The sequence below is a fragment of the Perissodus microlepis genome, chromosome 15 (assembly GCF_051167445.1).
Source record: "Perissodus microlepis isolate ML-2025 ecotype Zambia chromosome 15, ASM5116744v1, whole genome shotgun sequence".
NCBI lineage: Eukaryota > Metazoa > Chordata > Actinopteri > Cichliformes > Cichlidae > Perissodus > Perissodus microlepis.
The window spans coordinates 509,968-535,350 of record NC_140475.1 but is presented as its reverse complement, the minus strand read 5'-3'; the positions used below and the strand labels follow the sequence as shown (position 1 = coordinate 535,350).

The 25,383-nt window shown below is 44.8% G+C and overlaps 1 protein-coding gene across 1 annotated transcript; it reads right to left on the bottom strand.

Annotated features, from left to right (window-relative positions):
- Positions 1-338: 338 nt before the first annotated feature.
- Positions 339-25,288, bottom strand: elp3 (elongator acetyltransferase complex subunit 3). The gene is made up of 15 exons (XM_084954201.1): positions 25,134-25,288; positions 24,719-24,818; positions 23,633-23,771; positions 23,237-23,307; positions 22,950-23,013; positions 22,014-22,082; positions 21,311-21,465; positions 15,714-15,875; positions 15,272-15,398; positions 7,044-7,237; positions 4,723-4,813; positions 2,189-2,254; positions 1,873-2,100; positions 1,641-1,722; positions 339-1,179 (listed from the first exon to the last, which is right to left on the bottom strand). Exons 1-15 carry the CDS (start codon positions 25,153-25,155, stop codon positions 1,088-1,090), a joined length of 1,662 nt encoding a protein of 553 aa, XP_084810327.1. The 5' UTR covers positions 25,156-25,288; the 3' UTR covers positions 339-1,087.
- Between the last annotated feature and the right edge of the window lie 95 nt (positions 25,289-25,383).

Here is a 25,383-nt window from a genome sequence, read left to right as displayed (position 1 = left end):
ATCCGTTCAGCTCCAGTCGCCCGTGCGGTCGAATCCTACACGAGGCAGAGGTCTCCATGTGAGCCCCCTTTATCGCTATGTTTGATGACAAACGCTTTCCTGTGACTGTGGTTTAAAACAGCAGCAGGCAGCCAGACAGGTACGAGATTTGACCGGAAAGGATTTGTCAAATGAGCTCTCGGCGCGGGTCTGCTACCAACCCCCGGCGATGAGGATCACATTATCGGAGCCTCTGATAGGATGTGACCTTTACCTCTGGAAGCTTTCCACCTTTCTGTCGTTTAGTTTTAACGCCTCAAATGTCTCCCTGCAACAACAACTCAAAATCACAAGCACAGTTACTGAAATATACTTTATTGTTCCAGAAAAAGACAAGAAGGCATGACAGAAAACACAAGAAACAGGATTAACTGAGACGCTTTTATGTAACGCTAATATTCAATTTCCTGCCCTACAAATCAAAACAACAGCTGCCCGGCGAGGACACTTTCCACTGTTTGTTCATCCGCCGCCGTCCGTTAATGAACGCTCCCCTCGTAATGGGTTTCTATGTGATTGCAACATAAACATGATTAACTGGAACCGTGATGCAGGCGTCTCATTCCATCCCAGGCAAACGGTTATTTCACGGATACCCAGATATCCCGATTTTTCTCCGCTGCGCGCACGGATCATTGGAGTGGAATTAAAAATGCCTCGGCAGGTTGGCTCTTGTTCCACGTCAAAGTGAATCAGTGCTGCTTGTTGTGAAAGAGTCTGCGCGGTGCGACCGGGACCCGTGTTTACAGAAAAAGGGGGAGAAAATGCGCAACTTTAAACAAAAGGCGCCCATATGATGACACTGTACGTTTAAAGAATCTTAATTTGAACTCAAAACACAAGGCTGGCTTCACCCTAGATAACGTTCCCTAATTCCTTACATCCTCTCGTACGTCTCCTTATCTTTAAAAAACAGAAGAAATGGAGCAGCGGCGGCCTCTGTGTGCTCCAGATAAAACAAGCCGACCAGCACCGCCTCCGATACTGCAGAACACCATCGCATTAATATTCGTGTCCCAGAGTGCTGTTTTGATAAATAAAGTCCGTTTCAGTCCGCTCCCGGCCAGTACAGGTCCTTCACCATATACGGTCCCTCCAGCTCGTAGCCCATCTTCCTGTAGTAGTTCCTTGTTCCTACACCTGCAGGATGAATCACAGCGTTCTCAGTGTCACAGGACCCAAACATTCACATCACTGGCTCCTGATAATCTCTCAGTCTGACACACGCAGTGACATTATTGGCTCATCACAGATAAATCTGTGTTATTCACGAGGCCTCAGCACACCGGGCGGGGCCCCCTGTTTGATTTGGCAAAGTCTCATCCCGGGATCAAACCGGGGATCTTCTGTTGTTAGGTGACTGTGTAAACCAGCACTTAAAAAAATAAGTAGTCAGTTATTACAGCGTAATAACAAAAACACTTCTCCTCTGCTCCTTCAGATTAAAAGCATCAAATTTCTGGTGAAGGGTAAAGATTTTTCCTCCTTTCACTGTGGTCTCCGTGGTTACAGTTACTAAACATTGTCTACTTTTATAAAAACAAACTAAAGTGTTTGTTTTTTCTGTGTCAGAACAGTTCACATCGTCTGCATCGACTCACCTGATATAACAGCCAGTTTGCAGGAGCCGTGCTCATCCCTGGCGATTCTTTCAGCCTCCTCCATCAGCATCATGCCAAACCCCTGCACACGTAACACAAATACAATCGCTTTGAAAACATTCAGAGCTTCTGAGGTTCGACCGGTGCGGAGAAAAACTCGGAGAGGCTCGGAGCGAAACCGTCACGGTCATATCTGTTGTTGTGTGTGCATGTGTGTGAAAGTGTAAGCCACCTGATGCTGGAACTTGCTCGGGTCTCGGCTGCTCACAGGGACCACGCTGCCATACACGTGCAGCTCACGGACAATGGACACGCCTCCTTTGAGCTCCGGGCGGAAGGACTGTGGAGAGCAGCGGCGCAGCCGCAACAGACCAATCAGGATGTCCTGCTCAGGGTCTTCATAGGAGAGAAAGGTCTCCCAGCTGCTGTTGGCCACATAGTCTCTCCGTATCAGCTCCACCTGCACACAGACATCTGTGTTAGGGAACATCAGGAAACCACAACGTGTCCTCGGCCCGTCTCACGCTGCGAGTGAGGGCGTCGGTTACCTGGTAAGGTCGGACTTTGTGGTGGATCTCTTGGATGCCCACTTCCCGGGTTCTGACGTCACGACACTGCAGGCGCACAAACCCACACACACACACACAGACACACACACACAGACACACACACAGACAAATTAGAAAGTCCAATGACCTCACAGCTGTTACAGCTCATCAGTATAATGTTCCTGCACATGCAGCTTATATATAAAATAGGGGTGGGGAAAAAATCGATACTGTGTAGTATCGTGATATTTTGTATCGATACAGGGACAGCAGAAATCGATATTTTGTTACAAAAAGGTTTTTGTGCTCTGACTTCAGAGCATGTTGATCCTTTTTCTGAGCAAGAATCCTGACATTCCTTCACTGTCCAAATGTGTTTAACTGTTTTTTGGCAGCAATAAACATGTTTTATTTTAATTAAGTTTAAAACTTTTTTATTTAATGTAAAATTATATTTTGTTTTAATTTACTTTCAAATTCTTCAGTTGCTGAAGGGGCTGCATAGTTTTCATAAATAGCTATAATTGTACCAGATGGTTGCATTCAGTTAAGTTGGACTAGACTGTAATACAAACCGTTCAGTTCATGAGAGAAAGACTGAGTGCGAGACTTTGATATTAGATAAAATGAATATTGATAAAGTTTATGTACAGTACCTTTATGTACAGAATCTGAATATCGCAAAATATTTTAAAAAATTGCAATAATATCGTATCATGCGTTAAGTATTGTGATAATATCGTATCGTGGGATGTATGGTGATTCCCACCTCTAATATAAAACAGACTTATCATCTCAGATTTCTCACAAGTTAAATCTGGCTCCACGTCTGGACCTGCAGTCTAACTGCACACAGTCACAAAACGATAGACAGGAAGTCCGACTGTGGGCTGCGGTGTTACCTGCTCCTATGCAGATCTAAGCCACAGCTGAAGCCACGGGTGAAACGTTTTCAGAAAGACGAAGAAGCAACACGTCAGCGAGATGTTGCTGGAGGTGTTACCGTGTTAGACGGTCGTAAGTCACCGATGACAGTATGGAGCCCCATTAGGGATCTGGGGGTGTGGGGGGGCTCGACTGTTTATCTGTGTAAATACTGATCAGCTGGTTAGCCGAGGCGTGTCCCTGCTGTAATGTGAGGAGCTCTGTTGGCGTGTGCAACACGAATTCAGACCACAGCAATGCCTAAAATCAAACTGGAGCCTCGTTGGCACCGGTCCCTCCTCTGCTGTCAGCAGCTGTCTAAGCACAGATAAAGGGCACTTGCTGTTACCACGGTAACCGCTGTGTCCCCAAATGAACCAGGCCTGAAATCTTACGGATTCGAACTTTAAAGCTTTCTGTTTCAAGGATGGCCAGCTGTGTCTTAAAGGGGACCATTTCTGCTCATTTCCAGCCTCAAAGTTTTATCCTTGGATTCTAGAGGAGCTCAGCGTTGCAGCGGCGAACACGACGCATCCCCAGGTCGAGGCCAGGAGAAGACTCGAGTCCAGTATCAAGAAGCGCTGGCTCCAAGCCCAGATAAAGGGGAGCAATCACCTTTCCTAAAATCAAACGTGCACGTCCATCTGCTACGGTGACCTCTCGGGAATAAGTACCTCAGCTGTAGAGTCACTGTGCGTGACTCCCAGCTCAAACTAATTCGTATTCATCCCGTCTGACACGAGTCGTTTGAGCTCCACCTCCTCACTCGAAGGCCACATTCATTCAGCTGTTCTGCCCTCGAGTGCTCACGGCGGTTTAAAGCCTGAACTACAGACGTCATCACAGCATTAGTTATGTTTAAAGCAGGGAAAGAGTTGAGGTAAACAAAGAGGAGCAGCTTCTGTTTTCAGATTTATTTTTAGCATTAAGAAAACTTTGTGCCAGCTTTCTGCAAACCGGCTGGAAAAGTTTGCAGTGTCAACAAGAGAAGGAGGTCAAGTTTGAATAATTTGGCATCACAACATCAGCATAACAGCGCAGAGCTGCGTGTGAGATCGAACGCAGCGTGATTCTGGTTCGTAGCCGTGTGGAGCTCAGCCACACAGGCGTGAGGGTAGTTGGTGTTTTTGGGAAGAGCAACGCAGAGCTCTTTCTGTGGTGGCGTTTCAGCTCAGCTCTCGCTGTCTGATAATGGCTGCTTTTCAAATCCAGTCTCTTTAAACGACGCTCTGCAGCTGCTGACTCTCGCATGTGCAGCCCAGCCTGGTGTTTTCAGCTTGGCCGGGCTCGTACCCACGTTCTAATCTACTTTCTACTTTCCAGCATAAATTCAATAAATGCTGGAGGAGGCCGGCTGGGCGGGAGGGTACGCAATTCTGTGCTCCAACAGTCCTCAGCTACACCTGTGTGGCGTTTTAATCTGTCATCTTACCCACAACAGCTACAGTGGGAAAATTATTCTCACAGTCAGCATTTGCACGTTGGCAGTTGTCGCCACTCGAGTTCAACTGTTCTCCCCTTTTGTCGGATCAAATCCCAGCTGGAAAACACCATTAGCTTCCTTCCTTAAAATAAGCTGACGCACAGCATGTCAGGCCTTATAGTCTCACCTCAGTGCCCATGTCCTTCATCCTGGCCAGTGCCAGCTCTCTCAGGTTGCCGTGCTCCACACCAGAGCTCACCAGCGGCATGGGGATGTCCCTGATGGGCGGATGATACAAGAAATGACTGAACAGCAGAGGCACTCCACATCTTTGCTACAGTACTGCACTCGTGGTTTTCTACACTAACAGAATTTCTTTTTTATACAGAAACAGCTCTGCTGTCATGCTTCACGCTCACATTCACACCTGAGGGAAATTTAGAGTCACCAATTAACCTGACCCCACCCAAACAAAAACACTTTGGGGTTCCTGTAGGAACCGTTCATCTCAGCTTCATCGCCACATTTTTATTCTTGCACTTCATTCCTGTAGCTTTGCATAAGTCACACCTCAAATTAATTCCTATTAGACGTATAAAACAGCTGCAGATTCTACTGTAATAATCGTCGCTGTGGTGGCTGTAAAAAGACAAATGAGTTTTTTACATTACAGGGAGTGCAGAATTATTAGGCAAATGAGTATTTTGTCCACATCATCCTCTTCATGCATGTTGTCTTACTCCAAGCTGTATAGGCTCGAAAGCCTACTACCAATTAAGCATATTAGGTGATGTGCATCTCTGTAATGAGAAGGGGTGTGGTCTAATGACATCAACACCCTATATCAGGTGTGCATAATTATTAGGCAAATTCCTTTCCTTTGGCAAAATGGGTCAAAAGAAGGACTTGACAGGCTCAGAAAAGTCAAAAATAGTGAGATATCTTGCAGAGGGATGCAGCAGTCTCAAAATTGCAAAGCTTCTGAAGCGTGATCATCGAACAATCAAGCGTTTCATTCAAAATAGTCAACAGGGTCGCAAGAAGCGTGTGGAAAAACCAAGGCGCAAAATAACTGCCCATGAACTGAGAAAAGTCAAGCGTGCAGCTGCCAAGATGCCACTTGCCACCAGTTTGGCCATATTTCAGAGCTGCAACATCACTGGAGTGCCCAAAAGCACAAGGTGTGCAATACTCAGAGACATGGCCAAGGTAAGAAAGGCTGAAAGACGACCACCACTGAACAAGACACACAAGCTGAAACGTCAAGACTGGGCCAAGAAATATCTCAAGACTGGTTTTTCTAAGGTTTTATGGACTGATGAAATGAGAGTGAGTCTTGATGGGCCAGATGGATGGGCCCGTGGCTGGATTGGTAAAGGGCAGAGAGCTCCAGTCCGACTCAGACGCCAGCAAGGTGGAGGTGGAGTACTGGTTTGGGCTGGTATCATCAAAGATGAGCTTGTGGGGCCTTTTCGGGTTGAGGATGGAGTCAAGCTCAACTCCCAGTCCTACTGCCAGTTTCTGGAAGACACCTTCTTCAAGCAGTGGTACAGGAAGAAGTCTGCATCCATCAAGAAAAACATGATTTTCATGCAGGACAATGCTCCATCACACGCGTCCAAGTACTCCACAGCGTGGCTGGCAAGAAAGGGTATAAAAGAAGAAAAACTAATGACATGGCCTCCTTGTTCACCTGATCTGAACCCCATTGAGAACCTGTGGTCCATCATCAAATGTGAGATTTACAAGGAGGGAAAACAGTACACCTCTCTGAACAGTGTCTGGGAGGCTGTGGTTGCTGCTGCACGCAATGTTGATGGTGAACAGATCAAAACACTGACAGAATCCATGGATGGCAGGCTTTTGAGTGTCCTTGCAAAGAAAGGTGGCTATATTGGTCGCTGATTTGTTTTTGTTTTGTTTTTGAATGTCAGAAATGTATATTTGTGAATGTGGAGATGTTATATTGGTTTCACTGGTAAAAATAAATCATTGAAATGGGTATATATTTGTTTTTTGTTAAGTTGCCTAATAATTCTGCACAGTAATAGTCACCTGCACACACAGATATCCCCCTAAAATAGCTAAAACTAAAAACAAACTACAAACTACTTCCAAAAACATTCAGCTTTGATATTAATGAGGTAGGTAGGTAGGTGTGTGTGTGTGTGTGTCAGTGCTGGGTGAGCCCCATATGTCACTTCTGACCGCTAACAGCAGCCTCCACAAACCGCTGCCTGCCTCTGTGCATTTTTATTACAGTCATTCAAACACATCGACCTGTTGGAAGCTGTACATGCATATTTATGAGTTTAGCATCTTTGTTCTATGAAATAACCTCAAACAGTTACTGACTGCATCTTTGAGGCTTTCGTCTGATAACAGAGAGTTTGTTAAACTTCATCACCCTACAGATGCTGCTCTGAAGCATGACCTGGCTTTAGCCATGTGCTGGAATTATTGAGAATCGTGCACACAGCTCACGTACCATCAAGCGTATCCACTCACCTCTGCACTCGGTACACTCGGGTCCAGGGCGGCACCAGCGCCAGAATCCGAGCCACGAGGTCCACCAGAGCGCTGGGCGTGTAGCTCTTGTACCGGCCGGTCTTCCACAGCTCGTACAGACCCGTGCCTCGGATGACCAGGGTGGGGTACAGTTTCAGTCCATCTGGCCTGAAAGCTGGATTTTCAAAAAACTCCTGGAACAAGCAGATTCATGTTGCACTTTAAACTCACCGCTTAACAACAGAGAACAATTCACATTTGCATCAAAGTTTTATTTCTGGAAGAAAGCAGAGAGTTTGTTTGAGCTTCTTGAAACTGATGAAACGGGGTCAGAGAGAAAAGAAGGAGCTGACTTCATCTATGTGACTTTTCCACACGGGTCAAGAAAAACGGGCCTCTGCAGAGGCAATGAGCCCGGCTAGAAGCAGCATCCACTGACACTCAGTTATTCAGTGGGAGGAAAGAAATGTCTGGGTCTGCGCAGTAAGAGGAGTCAGTGTGATTTCCAGTCATTCTCCTCCCCTCTGCGCTCGCTATCATGATCAGGACCGTGAAAATCTGGAGTGGAGGCGCATTCTCCAAAATAGGCCGCATTATCGGTATCTCATAATCTCCCCCTCTCTCGTCACAGCTCATAATCACACGAGGACATGTCCCACACGGCCCTGCAGTGCAGCTGAAGGGAGGGAGGTGAGGGAGGAGGGGGAGCCGATCCGACAAATAACAACGCTTCGATACCAAAAGAAGGAGACCTGGGACTGGGGGCGGCGAGTATGCACCTGCTACTGGTTTGGACTGTAAATTCACAGCTTCTGTTGGTTGGTAGAGAAGAACCTCGTTAGGATGCCTCCCTGAGAACAGGAGCATCTGTACACAGGAGATAAGTGAGGGAGGAGCTCAGGCTGGGAGGAAGTTGTAATCGAATTTCATTATCAGAACGAGCGTGATGTGCAAAGTTCTCCTGTTGCTGCCCTCTGCAGATTTAAACTGGTCTGGGATGCTGCAGACAGCAGCGGGGCCATTATAATAGGCAGCAGCCACAGATAACAGGAAGCATGACTGATTGGTCGAGATGAATGCAAACGCAAAAGACAATGAGGAGCCCCCGCCTCCGAATGCTCGCAAACAGAGGACCTCAGACTATTATTAGCAGCTGTCTGCAAACCAGTGATGTACAGGGTGGGCCGTTTATATGGATACAGCGTAATAACAGGGGAATGGTTGGTGATATTAAAGTCCTGTTTGTGGCACATTAGTATATGTGAGGGGGCAAACTCCTCAAGATGGGCGGTGACCATGGTGGCCATTTAGAAGTCGGCCATCTTGGATACAACTTTTGTTTTTTCAATAGGAAGAGGGCCATGTGACACATCAAACTTATTGGTAATGTCACAAGAACAACAATGGTGTGCTTGGTTTCAATGGAACTTTATTCTGTCATGAGTTATTCACAAGTTTCTTTTTGTTCACAGCCATTGACATGTCGAAGAGGTTAACACGTGAGGAGCGAAATTGTGTTGATATCTGGTGAACGCAGTAACCGGGTCATTGCAGCAGATTTCAATGCAAGACCCCCTACGAGACCACCCATCTCCCATGCTACAGTCAGCAAACTGCTTGCTAAGTTTCGTGAAACTGGTTCTGTGTTGGATTTGACAAAATGTGGACGCAAGAAAACTGTCACTAATGAAGAAACATCAGTGGCTGTCCTAGCTTCATTCAGCAAGAGCCACAGCGTAGCACGCGCCGCATGTCACTGGAGAGTGGCATTAGTCGAACGTCCCTTCGGCGGATATTAGCTACTCACAAATGGCACCCTTACAAACTCCAGCTACTTCAGCATCTCAGCGAGGATGACCCAGATCAGCACAGAATTTGCAGAATGGGCAAAACAAAAATTGGAACAGGACCCTCAGTTCACACAGAAGAGTTTGTTCAGTGATGAGGCAAATTTTTATGTGAATGGTGTTAACAAACAAAACCACCGCTATTGGTCTGACACTAACCCACATTGGATGGATCCCTCCAAGACTGTTGGAACAACAAAAGTGATGGTTTGGTGTGGTATATGGGGAACAACGATAGTGGGTCCATTCTTCATCAATGGAAACCTCAAGGCCACTGGATATTTGAAATTGCTACATGATGATGTGTTTCCCTCTTTATGCACTGAAGCTGGCACGTTCCCTGAGTTTTTCCAGCAAGATGGTGCACCACCACATTATGGGTGCCAGGTCCGAGCATTCCTAGATGAACAGTTTCCTGGGAAGTGGATTGGAAACTGAAGGCAATTGTCTATGGTGTGAAGATACGAGATGTGCAGCACCTGAAACTACGGATACTGGATGCCTGTGCTGGCATTTCTCCTGCGGTGTTGCTATCAGTGTGTGAAGAGTGGGAGAAGAGGGTTGCATTGACAATCCAACACAATGGGCAGCACATTGAACACATTTTATAGGTGGTCAGAAACTTGTAAATAACTCATGAAAGAATAAAGTTACGTTGAAACCAAGAACACCATTGTTTTTCTTGTGACATTACCAATAAGTTTGATGTGTCACATGGCCCTCTTCCTATTGGAAAAACAAAAGTTGTATCCAAGATGGCCGACTTCTAAATGGCCACCATGGTCACCACCCATCTTGAGGAGTTTGCCCCCTCACATATACTAATGTGCCACAAACAGGACTTTAATATCACCAACCATTCCCATGTTATTACGGTGTAGCCATATAAATGGCCCACCCTGTAGAGTCAAACGTGAGGTCGATGGATAAAGCGTGGCCCCAGTTGGCTCGTGCAGGACAAAATTGTGAGAGACCAACAAAATCATTCAGAAAACAATTGCTTTAAGTCGTTGGCACCAAATCTGGTGCTTCAGTTTACTGAATTACAAGATGTTTTTAAAATTTTACAGAACTGCTTACAGCCACGTGAATATTTCTTTACATGAGTTTAGCAGACAGACAGCGGCTGATCCCCGTCTGTCTGGTCACGTAGTGTCAAGAACCTGAACGAGCTCCCGGTGTTTAAACCCTCGAGGGGGTCGACCGCTTCCTATTTAAACACCTGGGACTGAAGAAGCCTCTTGAACGAGAGCTTTAACAACCTAACAAACTTAAAGAAGTCCACTCATCTTCTTTTCGAGCTCTGCATGATGTACAGTCTTACTGCTGTTGGGATTGATATGGAAACGTTTGCTCAGCCTTTTTGAAATGTTCTTCTGTTACTGGCACAAAATGTGGTGAAGACATAAAATAAGGACCTGCTACTACAAAGGAAGTACTCCACAGTGTGCTACTCCAGAGGTTATTAAGCAAACTAAAGTGAAACATCTTAATGCAAATCTAGGCACTCCTCTCTTCTCCATTTCCCCCACCTTTTCTGATCATTTCTTCTTCCCGTCCTTCAAACCGCCTATTCCTGGATGCTCCGTCAGTAAGAGCTTTAGCTCGGATTTTTATGGAAAAGGATCCTGAAAAGCTTAGTTTGGATCCTGGAGTGAAAATTCATATTTTTTACGCTCCACTCACTGGCATGACGGGTGTCATGGAAGATTAGATATGATGAGGAGGAACAAAGGGGAGTCACACACAAGTTGTATAATGTAAGTGTCAGTGTGATAACAGAGGCAGAGAGGAAGCCGGTGTGACTGGTGCAGGAGACGAGAGGAACGTTACAACTGGAGAGGAGAGAGAAGAAAGAGATCAAGTGAGAGACAACGGAGGAGAAAAAGGAGACGCGAGAGAGAAAATACTCTGGGAGAAACACAGACGACAGAGAGGACGAGTGACAGAGGAAATGCTGCAGGGAAGGAAACACAGATACACACTCGCTTCCTGTCACAGTCCCGCCCTCCACGGTACAATGTGAGACACGTTCACAGGCACGACGGCTTCAGTAAACACACATGTATGTGGGGTTTGCTTTGAAAAAAGTCCACAGCTGACGAGACGCTCTCACGGCTGCGCACCTTCCTTATTCTGCTCAGAGAGAAATCCTACTCTGCTCTCACGAGTCGCTCCACTCACAGACACTTGCCATATAATTGTATCTGAAATGAAGTCCTCCCTGTATGAAGGTGAGGATTGTAGCATCTGCCAATGAACTCCTCACACCTTCACAATAAAAGCAGAACTTCTGTGAAGAAAAGTGGGACACATGTCCCCCAGCGAGATATCAGAGACCAATGTTACAAAACATGACTACTTCCAGTTATTGCTGCCAGAGCTGTTCTAGAATAGAATAGAATAGAATAGAACAGAATAAACCTTTATTATCCCACCGTTGAGAAATTTGGGTGTTACACAGCTGTTATAGAAGGGGGAATATAAACTATAGAAGGAAGACACAAAGTAGTCCTATACACACAACTGAAGTTCATATGTACAGAAATATGTACACCTGTGTGTGTGTGTGTGTGTGTGTGTGTGTGTGTGTGTGTGTGTTGGGGGAGTGATTCTGGTGAAACGTGCAGTGAACAAAGAAGCCGATGAGCAGGACGTCCAGCCGTCTGACAGCTGCTGGTAAGAGTGACCTCCTTCCTGTAAAAGTCTGTTGAACGAGCCGCTCAGTGCTCACACAGGCTCATCAGGCGTGGGAGCTGCTGTGTACGCTCAGTGACTGGAGGCTACGTCCACACTGGCCCGGATAGATTTGAGAACACCCCGCGTCCACACTAGCGTTTTCAGTCGTTTTCACAGAGTTGTGCGTCCACATTGAAACGGCCGAAAACGCTCACGTTCCAGTCCTGCGCATGCGTGAAGTGCAAGAAGATTCGACCTGCCTCATTTCTGTCTGCTGTTTATTTGCTTTCCGGCTCTTTGAAACGTTGCAGCAAAATGTGGTGGAAAAGCACCGAGTTTTTAAATGGACTAACAATGAGGTGGAGTTGTTGCTGCGAGTAACACAAAACTACAAAGTTGCAAAAGCGAGTGAGAATTAAAGAATTTGAAGAAAAGCTCTCTGGAGCACGTACAGACTGGTATTAATCTTTAATAACAAAACAGCTGCTGTATAATGCTATCTTAGTCATAAAACAATCATGTTTTAGAAAGTCTTTTTTTTTTTTCGCACTGCACGTTAGGGCGATATGGCCTAAAATTCATATCGCGATATAATTTGAAGCATGTGCGGTAACGATATATATCACGATATATTCTTTTCTTCTGTATAACGTATTTTCCACACTTGAAATCCTTTAATTTTCTTAAAAATCGAGAGTGTGCCTTATGTATGAATTCTGGTTGTGCTTACTGACCTCAAACCGATTTTGGCTGCAGAAATCTGTTAAAAATGTTTTAGTACAGCTTTGGTAAGCCGCACTGCTTGATGGATCGTCAGAGCATTACGGCTGCTGTAGTGAGGAGCTTCGCGGAGTAATCTGGGTCCAAAACTCCGTCTGTTTCAGGTCCCAAAGTCAAACGAACACTGAGAGTTAAAAACGGTCTAAATTCTTTCATCTTTAATTAAATCATCAGCGTTGTTGCTTTACCGGGTGTAACAATTAAGTTTAACATCCAGGCATCCATGAAAACAGAATTTATTAAATTTAACGGAGTTAGAAGTTAACAGGAAGTTAGCTCGCTAGTTTCCACCTAAACATTTCATACCATGTTCTGACTGAGAGATTTTTGAAACTAATTCAAACGTACAGCTCTGCTACTTCCAACATAAATGAAGACAGAAAACTAAACAGCAGTGATGTTTGCAGGGTTACTGAAGTTGGACTACCTGGTATATAATGATGTGCTACGTGATTGCTAGCGACACAGCTATGTTAGCATAACATTAGCACAGTGAAGCTGGAGGATGAACGCTAACTTTTTTCCACTCGATAAAAGTTAACGTGAGGGATTCTGGTGGTCAGGGACAAATGCAGTCGCATAGCAGGATGCTGTACACGGGCCAAACTTCAGTCAGGAGAACAACTGAGATCATTCATCCACAATATGAGGTTAGTTATTAATATACTGCAACAACATGGGAACAGAGCAGCTGATAGAGAATTCAACATTAATGAATCAATGTTAGGGAAGTGGAGGAAGCGCAGTTTTTGGCTTTCCCCATATTTCAACAGTGCTTCATCTCTTTGCTGTGACTGTTGGCATATTTTGCAGATGATAATGGTTTTAGCCGCTGCGATGCTTTCGACCAAAACAGGCGCAACTTGATGACATCATCAACATGCGCTATCGCGATAGAGCGGTATAGTCAAAATCTCTATCGTTGGCCAAATTTATATCGTCTATCGTATATCGTTTATATCGCCCACCCCTACTGCACGTGGTTGGAAAGACAATAAAGCCACTGGACCTGTGAGAACCAAACAAACTGCCCACATCACGCTGTGCTCTTAGCCAAGGCTTCTATAAACTGACATTTTAAACTTAAGTATCTGAGATTAAAACATCTTTTTCAAACATGTCTTCACTTTGAGCTGAGTGTGAAAGCAGGTTACAGCTAATCTCAGAGCAACACGGCGGTTTGGGATCTTTTCATCTCTGTATCAGATTCTCCTTCAAAGCGAGCCGCGTATCAGACGCAGCAGTTTAAAAACGAAACACAAACACGGTTTAATTGTCAGGTACGAGAGGGGAAATCAATATCACTGCTGGTTCTTACACAGCCAGTGTCATATCACCTGCACCGATTAGTCATATCTGCTCTTTTCCTTCGTTGCATTTTCATCACCTGATTTCAAAACAAGTGGAATGAGCTCAGAGCGCACGCAGCTTCAAACCGAGTCGTCATTTACATCCTACAGTCTGGGAAGGCAGCCCGTCTGATTCTGCGCATTCAGCCATGTTTCCAATCACAGCAGCATACTGAGCCCGCCGTTGAGTGGCATCTGACAAGACTTCCATCAACTGTGAGTGACTGTCGCCGTCTTCTCCGGGTCTATTTTGAGACGCTACACGTGGGACATACTTGGTACTATCGCACTGTGAGGTGACGCACGCTGCTGTCATGCAGAAGAGGGAAGGTCTGACTACTTATTCCACAAACAATAAACCTGATGTTCGACCAAACGTGCTATTTTTAGTCTGGAGCTTTTACTCATTTTGTTTCTCAAGGACACGTCGACACACTTCTGTCCGCTTACAACTTTTCTTATGAAGGAAATCCATAAAAATATCCAATCAGGGATTCGATCCTGGCCAACGCTGAGGTCCAAAATAATCATGTGACCAGGAGTTGATGCTTTCTGTTTCTGTACGTTATGCTTTTGTCTTTAACCTTCAGTTGAAATATATCAGTGGTGACACCTTTCATCGTTTTAATCAAACCATCTTTTAACATTCAGTCAGTGCAAAACATGATGCGGCCGACAAACACTGACCGCCATATTTGTGCTGATGTCAGTCAGCGAGGCGGAGCCTGTACTTTTTTGTTTAAAAAAAAAGAAGACGAGGATCACAGAAGTAAAATTTAAAACATAATAATGATTCAAAATTATGCAAATTACACAGGAAGTCGCCCCTCCCCCCTCTGCTCCTCAAGCACAAGGGTCACGTGCGGAGTGAAGCGGAAAAAAGTGCGAGAGAGCCGGCTCTAAGAGGCGGTTCGTTCGCGACCGACACATCACTACGTGGCGGTCTGCAGCTGGACGCTCGTTAGCACGGGCAGAGAGCTCTCACTGTGGAAGTAAAAGCTGCGTCTTTGAAACGTGTTGTTTGAGCAGGAAGGCACAACTTTTAATTTGAAGTTTGTGTCTCACTTTTTTGAGTTTCACCATCATTTGATGTTTCGTTAGTGAGTGTTTGCAGAGCGGTCGGCACCTTCCATCCACACCGTGGCGATCTGCTGGTGACCAAAGCAGTCGAGAGGACACTTCTGGTGCAGCGCCTTCTTATTCAGCCTGACAGCACCCAGCACAGCTACTGACCTCCAGCAACCACCAAGCAGCTGCTCGCTGAATGCACATTTTTCCATAGCGACCAGAATTTTCCAGGGAGGCCACCAACGAGGCCTCAAAAGTAATGCGATTACTGTAAGGACTCACAACATTTCCTGTATATGCAGAAGACAGGGATTCACAGCACTGTACAAGCAAAAGGCTGCCATCATTTAACCTCCAAAATCAAGTCCACTCGCCCCGGTTGGAAGCGGTTCCCTCTTATTGACAAAGTAATACCGACAACCTACCTACTCGCTCCTCGTATCTGTTCTCACCTTCAGCTCAGATTAGCGGTAAAACTGCGCTAAAGAAAAAGAAAAAAGCTCACAATGAACTGCTCCACATCCCTCTCCATGCCCACGTTCGGCAGGTCTGGCATCATGTGGGCGACCACTTTGAAGCCGGCATCCTTTGCCAGGTGGAAAGACTCGCACACAGCTCGCACCGTGTGGCCTCTGCACAAACACACAAGCAGAGAGTAGCTGTTAAAGCCTGCAGGCTGCAACCCCATCAATAATAATAATAATGTATACTTTATTGATCCCCTTGGGGAAATTACTCTCTCTGCATTCGACCCATTCACTCAGTGAAGCAGTGGGCAGCCACTAAGCAGCGCACCGGGGAGCAGTGTGTAGGGACGGTACCTCGCTCAGGGGTACCTCAGGGTAGCCGTTCAGTGGATTCGAACCCCCGACCTTCCGATCATGGGGCCACCACTCTACCTACTGAGCCATCCCTGCCCTGCTGTCACATCACTTCTACCCACGGACCTGTTGGTGTCGCGGGCCACGTCTTCATAGACGCTCTGGACTCCTATCTCCAGCCGGGTGCATCCGTAACCCAGCATGTCGCTGAGGTGCCGCTTCAGGCAGTAGTCGGGCCGCGTCTCGATAGTGATCCCCACGCATTTGGTATTACTGCGCTCCGAGTACCTGCAGGAGAAAAACATTCGCAGTTACTTGTGCTGATGTCGTTTCTGCTCATTAGGTGTTTTTAAAATATCGCTTTCATGTCTGTGTGATAATGTCTTTTTAATTTCACTATTTAGTCTCACAGAGTCTAAATGTTTGAGTTGCTCCATATGAAGGAAACATATTACTGGGACCATTTAGCAACATCAATTTACAGGCTGCGAGTTTGCTCGGCTCATTATCCCGACAGTTAACACTAACCTCACATTAAAGACACACTGATTAATCCAATAAAGAAAATGCATGACAGGGGGAAATGCTAAATGAGACATTAACAAGTGTTTTGTTTGCACGTCACTGACACTGGGTATGATCTGGACCTACTTATTAAGAGATGTGTTTGGTCCTACTGGATTCAAGCGTTTTCTTTGAAGCTGTCTTTAACACCATTTCAAATGGATTCAACAAATACATCTGCCAACTTCTGACATAATTACAATATATTTTGAGGCTCTCTGGGTTATAAGAGGCAGGAGACGCGGGAGCAGTGCATGAGTCAGAGCAGCCATTGGCCGGGTAACATCTCAAATGAAGCTTGTGGTTCGTCCAGATAAAATCTGCTTTATTACAAACAATCCCAGCTTATAAACTTGGATTCAGGTCTCTCTGCAACTCTGCCACAAAGTCCGTGAGTCTAATCTTTCTGCAAAGACAAACACTTTCAGAGTCCTGCTGAGACTCCATTTCAAATCTGACTGAACCTGAAAGCATCTTGTTCATATTAAGTGAAATCTGTCAACAGTCTTGGCATCAAACAAAAATCACACACTTGATTAAGAAAAGCAGAAACTTTAGAAAGTCCCGACTGGCTCGTCCCTTTAAACAATTTGTCTCTGAATAACAGATTCAATCAGACCCTTTGTTTGAATTCTTTATAATCTCTATTTCTTTATGATTTTCAGTGCTGTGTGAAAAGTCTCGAGTCGCCCCTCATTTCTTTCTGAGGTGCAGTGATTTATTGAAATCATGAAAGTACAGTACATGAGGCAGAAACAGTTTGTACAAGTTTAATGATCTTCAAAGTGATTATTTGGTATGACCACCTTCAGTCCGCTCTACACTCTGCATCTTTTCCATTTCAGTAATATTTGGAACAACGTGCAGAATGATCATAAAAGCTAACCCATTAAATATTAACAGTAGGCCACACTGCTCACTAAGTGTCCCTGCATGCCACGTGGCACAGGCTGATTAATAAAGCAATAAACAACTACAAGGACGCCTGAGATGGAGAACAGAGCAATATGTGACGCAGCGCGTTCACTCGTCTTCTACAAATGTCAGCTCGAGACAGAAACAACATCGAGTCCAGTGCTGCTTCCAGACTTATCTGAGTGACTGATCGAAATCACGCACGCACACACACGTGCACGTACACACACGCACGCGCACAGGCACACACACACACAGGCACGTGCACGCACGCGCGCGCACACACACACGCACACACGCACGCGCACAGGCACACACATACGCACACACACGCACGCGCACAGGCACACACACACACCTCTTCTCGTGACACTGGCCAGGTGTCATTTTCTCCACTCCAGCTGCTCTGATGACGATTAGCTGCCTTCACACCGGCTCATATTCCTTCAGACTCTGTATCTGCTGGCAATAAACGTCCATCTTTTACAGTCTGCTGGCTGATTTACACCAATTACAAGAGTTTATGCTCCAGAGAGAATGATCAGATTGTGTGAGATGAATCAATAAAAAGTCTATTATCTCGGGCGATTATCTCGAGGTATCTCACTGCTGCGATCCGATCAGGAGCAGGGTGAGAAGCAGAGACATCAAATGCACACGACTTTTTTCAAACGCACGCACGCACGCGCGCGCGCGCGCGCACACACACACACACACACACACACACACACACACACACACACAGAGAGATAAGGGCAGCAAAACCGAGTGTTTCCTGCTTCCTGAGAAGCAGACGCAGCCACTGCAATTACCGTAATCCTAGCATCTTAACAAAGCATGCTGATAGAAGTGCAGGGAAGATTCAGGCACACTTTCACACACTTCCCGCAAACACACTCGTGTACACACACGGGACATACATCAGAAGAGACACGCAATCGCACAAACTAGCCTCTCGAGCCTACTCGGACTTTAGGAAAGCAAATAGCTCCTGCACACAAACAGGCTGATGCGGCTGACCGCAGACAAACCCATTATTTGGTCCAATCGTCTCTATAAACCTGACTCGGAATCTTCTCCAATCATCTTGGCGTTTCTACTCATCCACACTGAGCAGCTGCGGGACAATTTCATTCAAAACTGGCCACAAGTGGCCGAGTGAGAAATCGATGGGCGTAAAAGCAGAGGACTCGTCAGAGTGACCTCGCTTATTCCTTTCACCCGAATCCTGAACGAACTCAGCCAACAGTTTAATGTGTGGATCCCTCATCAACGTCTTTTTACTTCTTTCAGGAAGTCTGGTGGTGACTGAACTAAAGCAGAGTGGAATCAGCACGCTACTTTATTACTCACAAGCAGGGGATGCTGGGAGTCCCAGTATTACAGTCATGCTGCACTGGCGTCATTTTTATTTTTCAGCTGATTATATAAACATGTAATGAAGGTTAACACGTTTGGTGACACACACACGGTGATTCCCAAAGAATCACCAGCATGTGTGCAGCACAGCCTCTGAGGAAACAGACATGCTGATGTACAGCAGCAGTCACAGGTTTGGACACACCTTCTCATTTAATGGTTTTACTACTTCCTACCAAGGTTACTATCGTTAACGAAAACTAAGGAAATAACGAAAACTAGAAGTGAAAAACATTTTCATTAACGGAAATAAAAATAAAAACAAAAAAAGGAAAACTAACTAAAACTGTAATGAGTGTTCACAAAACTAACTAAAATTAACTGAATTTATAGCAAAAATGTGTTTAGTTTTCATTGATGTGTGCGTGTCATACAAGAGTCAAGGGTGAAAATGAAGTTTAGTTTCCAGATTTCGTTCTTGCTGTGTCTCATTATGCCAGCAGGTGGCAGCACGTTAGTCGAGTCGTCTGTGTCGCTGCTCCGTCCACGCGCAGAATCATGTCAGGAAAAGTCGGGAGGAAGCGCCAGAGTCCAATTTGGGATTACTTTGAATATGACTGTGTTTTGGATAAAGCAAGTGTCTTGTAGTGGAAAGAGACAAATTATGAGGGACATTTCTAAAGGGAAAAAATCCCACAAACCTTAAAGTGCACTTGACAAGCTCACACAAGAAGGCTAACCTAGCTTACCTTGAGAAGGTAAGGGAGCACACTCAACCCTCATCCCCAGAAACAGAAGCTAACCCCAGGCAAGGCAGCGTGATGCATCCCGAGACAACAGGACGGGGACATCTACACAACTGTGTGAGTCAATTGCCTTCAAAAAGTTTATCAATTCACTTGAACCAAAATTACGAACACCCGGTGCTGCAAGAGTTAATAGTCTCAATGGGGCCAAGATATACATTTTATAGTTGCCTGGTATCAATGGTTGTTCATCTGCCTTTATTTATTTATTTATTTAAATAACCCATAGGTGGGAATGTGAGTTGTCTGTCTCTGCGTGTTAGCCCTGCGACAGACAGGCGACCTGTGCAGGGTGCAGTATGGTAGCTGGAACAGCAACATACCCAAGGATGAGCAGAAGAGCATGACTGATATGATGAAACTGGGATTTTGTTACACTTAATTATTGCAAACAAAACTAAAACTATAGCTGAAACTAATCAAAACTAAACTGAAACTAAGGATTTTCAAAAAAATAAAAACTAAACTAAACTAGCAAACAATTGGTAAAAACTAATTAAAACTGATATAAAATTGAAAATCTGAAGTCAAAACTAAATAAAAATAAAAACTAATGAAAATTGTAAAACTATTAAAACCCTGCTTCCTACATTGTACAAACTGAAGACATCAAATATATGAAACCAGATCTTTGGAGGCAGAGAAAAAAAAGGTTAAATAACTCTAAATATGTTTTATATTTCAGATTCCTCTAAGCTGCCACCCTTTGCTTGTTTTGGCAGGGCTGCAAACCTGAGATGGTTTCACAGGTGTGCCTGTCAGGGATCATTTGTGGAGTTTCTTGCTAAAACTTTGAATGCGTCCCCAAGTGCAGTCACAAAAACCATCAAGCGCTACGACCAAACTGGCTCACATGTTTATGGAAAGGAAGCCCAAGAGTCCCCTCTGCTGCTGAGGATAAATTCATCCGAGTCACCAGCCTCAGAAAGCGCAGGTTAGCAGCAGCTCAGATCAGATAGATGCCACACAGAGCTCCAGCAGCAGACACATCTCTACATGTTCAGAGGAGACTGTGTGAATCAGGCCTTTATGGTCAAACAGCTGCTACGAAACCACGACTAAGGAAAACCATTTCATGAAGCTCATGGAGGCCCAGAGCAGTAATCAAAGCAAAGGGGGCTGTTTTAAAGAATCTAAAATATAAAACATGTTTTGGGTTATTTCACACTTTTTTGTTTCAATCGAGAGAATCTACAAAGTAAATAATCATGAAAATAAAGAAAAAACCATTAAATGAAAAGCTGTGTCCACACTTTGGACTGGTCAGAAGAGAGAGCTGCGTCTGGGCAATCAGCTGATCCACCCACTGTTGCCTCAACATAAATGGTCTCAGCGGAAGAGACCGTCTCTTCTCTCCCGCCGTCTCTCAGGGCTACAGTACAGTAGCCCTGAGAGACGATAGGCAGGAGCCATTGTTACACACAGGAAACGGGGAGAAAAGGCCGAGGTGTGCCACATGACACGAGAACGGCACTAAAAAAACTGGCTTATCGAGTAATAATCCAAATGTAAAAGTTACGTTTCAGATCACCACCAAAATATACAGAAGAGGTCAAACACAAAACAACGGCTGACAGAAAATCTATTAGAAGATTGCAGGTAAGACTCAGGGAAATAGTTTGACTGATGTTAACATGCAAATGGACAGTAAGAATAAAATGAGATGATCAGAAGGCGAGAAGAGCTCAGTGAGTTCAGGGAAATACTGAAAATGGTGAAGTAGCTCCCTCTTGTGGTTACAACCTTTACACGTTTTCTGAAAATCCGATGGTAAAAACACTGCAGCTGAGACCAGAGGCTGCAGGGGCGAGTGGCCGTCAGGGAAACAACTGGACGTGCAAACAGGGCCCTGCTGCCTACAGGAAAAACCTCTGTCTAATAATCGCTACAGGAATCGACACATCCCCGTATCAAAGACGTCAGCCGCTTCATAATCTCTGCATCACTCGCTGCGAGCTTTTTGAAACCAACATGAAATCCAACCTTTAACTCTGACATTATGTCATTGGAGATGTTCTCACGTGCCTTATTGTGAGACACAGACCCCTGCCAGGCTAAACGCTGGAGTTCATTAAATACCTGACAGCCTCAGCCACGTTGTTAGAGGTGTGTCCTGACAGGGCGTCGTGAAGGTTTCTGATGAAGTAGTCTCTGTAGTCCTCAGGCAGAGCCATGAAGGTCCCGCCCATCACGATGAACTCCACTTTGTCGACGCTGTGGCCCAGCTGCTTCAGCTGCAAATCACACCCGAGGGTTGGGTACCATTAAAGCAATGGACTTATCTGCAACTTCAGCTAAGTGCAGCAATGCACCATTATTCAGCAGAACCATCATTTTGTTCCCTCAAAAAATTAACTGTAATTAAACTTTAAACAGCTAGTGCACATAAACCGGACCTCCCACAGGCAAAGCTCCATGGAAAAAAACAAAAGCTGTGTCCAGTTTAAAAAAGATCCACATGAACCGTTCCAATGAATGACTTTGCTCTGCTGCAAAGCACTAATGGGCCCATAAATTTAAATAATGGCATAATTAGGGTCAGTGAAAGCCTCGACACTCATTACAGCACACTAAATATATTATCACCGGCTGATTTGTGGAAATGGCTCATCTAGAGACCACATAAAGAGACACACACTTCACATGTGCCAAATGCAGGCGGGTCAATCGAAACACCTGATTAAGGTGCTTCCTGCTTCTGTAATTTCAGGAAAAGCCAAAATAACACGAATAATCAAAACAATGTCAATTTTTAAAAAGTACACCGTAGAAAATCACCGACCTGCTCCACTCGATGTCTGGTCTGTAGGTAGGGGTCGTAACGAGCTCGGATGGCTCTCATGGAAGTCGGCTGTCAGAAAGAAGGGGAGAAGCAGGAAGGACGCTTAACGTTTGCTTACATACAAAAGACAGACATGGAGATCCACAGGGTTCTGTGCTAAGAACCTTACACACCCGTTTTTTGGGTTAAATTAAAAAACATGGCTCAAAGTATCAATGCACAAAATATACAAACTTGATGTATGTGGATGGCATCACTCTGGCCTCCAGTAACACTGTGAGGAACCTGGGAGTCATTTCTGAACAGAGCGTGTCCATTAAGCTGAATGTTAAACCGTTTCGGAGGAATGCTCTTGTTCACCTGCACAATATCTCTGCAAACATCCTGCCTCATGATGCTGAAGGACTACTTCATGTAACTGTTACTTCTAGGCTGGATTACTGTAATTATTATAACGGATTTATACCTCTGGGTTCTTCACTGTAGGGAAGTCACAAACAAAGACAATTCTCAAACACGACATCATAACGTGATGTGAACTTCCCTAGAAATGTAGCTACACGTGTGTGTCGAGGCACATGTGTATAAATTCTGGTCTCTACACAAACACAGCGAGAGCACTGCCACGATTCGATTTTGTCCGTAGCTTTTCTAAACCGGCTCCAGGATAAATCCAGAATTCATTTTTAAGCCTTTGTCCTCACAAAGTCCTGGATGATCGGGCAGTAAAGACCTCGCAATAACATTTTATTCTAACGAGCACGTTGCTCTCTGACTGCTTATTTGTGGATTTTAGAGTTTCTGAAAGTAGAATGGGACGCAGAGGCTGCTGTGGAAACAGCTCCCAGTTTGGGTTGAGGAGACAACTTATTTACTTTATCAGGCTTTTTCCTTCCATGCAGGCATACACAGTAGATGAAAATCAAGGTGCTTCACCTCGTAGCCAGTGTAAGACTGTGTGGAGTACTCAAAGTCAGAGTCCGGTCCACCAGGACAGTAGCTGCCAGAGTAAAAACAAAAAACTGATTATTAATAAACTCCTGTCAGCACTTCAAGCTCAAACATGTCAAAGCTTTTACATCTACCTGGCTTTAGGGTTTGTTCTGTGTACCACAGTATGACCACTAAATATACTTACACAACGCTGATACTGCTCATGCTGAAACAGCTCAAAGATGAAATATGTCCTCACAGATTTTCTCTCATCAAAAAGCAAAACTTACACACAGATGTTGCCTGTAAAGCTGATGTGAGGACATCGATGAGGTTTACACATCACAGCTACGACTGCAATCTGCAGTAAAAACACAAGTTATTAAATCTGCTCCTATTTTGGGGGTTAGGTATTGTGAGAGGTATAATTTCCATATAGTCTGAACGTTCATGCATTTCCAATCTTCACTGTCCATCTAAAGCTGAGCTGAAGGATTAAACCCCATCAGTGTTGTACGCTGTACTCATACAATACCAGACATAAACACACACACACACACACACATCTGCTAACATGTGACTCTAAACTAGCCACTTAGTGCATTTTATTTCAGCCTTACTGAACCTTAACCTGAAATATCAGACTGCAGGACAGAGATATGGAGGGCAGAATAAACACAACGTACCCCGCTGGCAGTGCGGATAGGTTTGGCCTTTAGTTTGGGCACCAGCGCTCGACGGTATTGCGGTGGAACAGCTGCGATGATATCCACCAATCGGGGCTGAGCTTCAAGTCCATATTTAGCTGAGGCCTGAGTCTTCACTCTGTTTGAAAACACATAATGCAACTCGCTTAAAACTCACCTAGAACTGAAAATTGTACAAAAAACTAATTAAAATTGTTCTTTAATGCAAACGTATTTTGGATTTGATGGCACAAAAAGCTTTTTAAAAAAGTTGGAATAGGCGCATGTTTCCCACTGAGGAGATCAACGGCTCTGGTGTTGACAGGAAGAGGTTTCTCGTTGTTCCTCGATGTGTTGCGTTTCAGCTGCTCCTTTGTCATATTAATTATTCAATAATGTGCTAATGTCTTTTGCACATTGTGGTCTAGCGTTGTCTTGCTTGACATCTGGATGACAGCATTGATTCCTTCAAAACCTCCATAAATCATATTGCATTGAGGGGCTCTTCACAGATGTACAAGTCACCCATGCCAAGTGCACTAAGGCACACACACCAGATGTTTGGTTGTGAAGTTTGCATGAATAACAACAACACTGGGTCCTCTCCTCATTGGCCCAGACTACAGGACTGCAGCACTTAGATGACCACAGGCCCGGAGAAAGACCCACGTCTTAAACGTAAGGGGGGGGGGGGGGAATCTACCATCTATACTAGATTCTTAATTATTGTAATATGCAGCCTATGTAATCTACACAGTAATCACATGACTGTTTCCTGCAGCTGATACCAATTTCTAATCTTTTGTGACATGGAGGGCTTACACGTGCATTTTTGCAATAGCCCAACACAGAAAATGGTCATCGTTGTTGAGCTGTCCATAAATAAACTACAGTGCACATTTTTTAGAATAAAGACATGTGTCCGTGCAGCAGCGCTGTTCAGTGGAGCTCTGTGCCAAAGAGCATTAAGACTAATCAACTTCACATACACAGAGGGCAGACAGTTAGTGGGACCAGTTCATTGTTGTTTTGGTTACAGACTGTTGTTGCACACGCTGTATGTCTACTGTATCGTTGATTACTTACTTGTTAAGATTGATGTCTTTTCCCTTCTCGTGGGCTTCAACCAGCTGCTTGATGACATCGGCAATGGTCATCATCATCAGCTCGGCTCGGCTCAGGTCACCTGACCAAGAGCAGCATAGTGAGATTACTGTCATTACAGTGAGAAGGTTTATTCGCAGGTTATTTAAACACAGCTTTATAATGTGCAGGAGTCTAAATTGTCAAATGCAGCTTTACGGAGTGAATCACGGTCCAATATGCAGTGTAAAGGATCTCTATGAAAACGAGAAAAGTTGCTGAACTCTTCTCTGCCGAGTTATGCAGCTTCTGTCATCATCTTATGGGACCTGCCGTTAGCATTAGCTTTAAGCTACAATCACCCTCAGCACTTTAGAAAGCAGTTTGCGATGTTTTAAACGCTTTACCACACACTCACTCTTTTTCTTTGGCTTCCCCATTTCCTTCGTTAGTCACCTAGTCCAATTATTTACGAAAGGAGGTCTGTTAAAAGTGCTTCATCTGTCTTTAAAGCCCGCCAGCACTCTGGAGTAACAGTAAACAACTCCACGTTGCGACCGAACACGGCACCTGTCGTGCGGGAATAGCGGCTGTCGCAAAATAACGTAAACACACTTTCGCAGTGTTTAACCTGTCATTTATTGACGCGTAAATCTGTTCATGAGTAA

What these genes read in the sequence shown, in the direction of transcription:
- elp3 (XM_084954201.1), bottom strand. Translation starts at nt 25,155, where the DNA reads ATGGGGAAGCCAAAGAAAAAGA. An exon ending in TTTACAGGCAACATCTGTGT is followed by an intron (nt 23,014 to 23,236) that starts GTAAGTTTTGCT and finishes TTACTCTGGCAG; the next exon opens with CTACTGTCCTGGTGGACCGG. An exon ending in ACAAAGTCCGACCTTACCAG is followed by an intron (nt 2,101 to 2,188) that starts GTAACCGACGCC and finishes GTCTGTGTGCAG; the next exon opens with GTGGAGCTGATACGGAGAGA.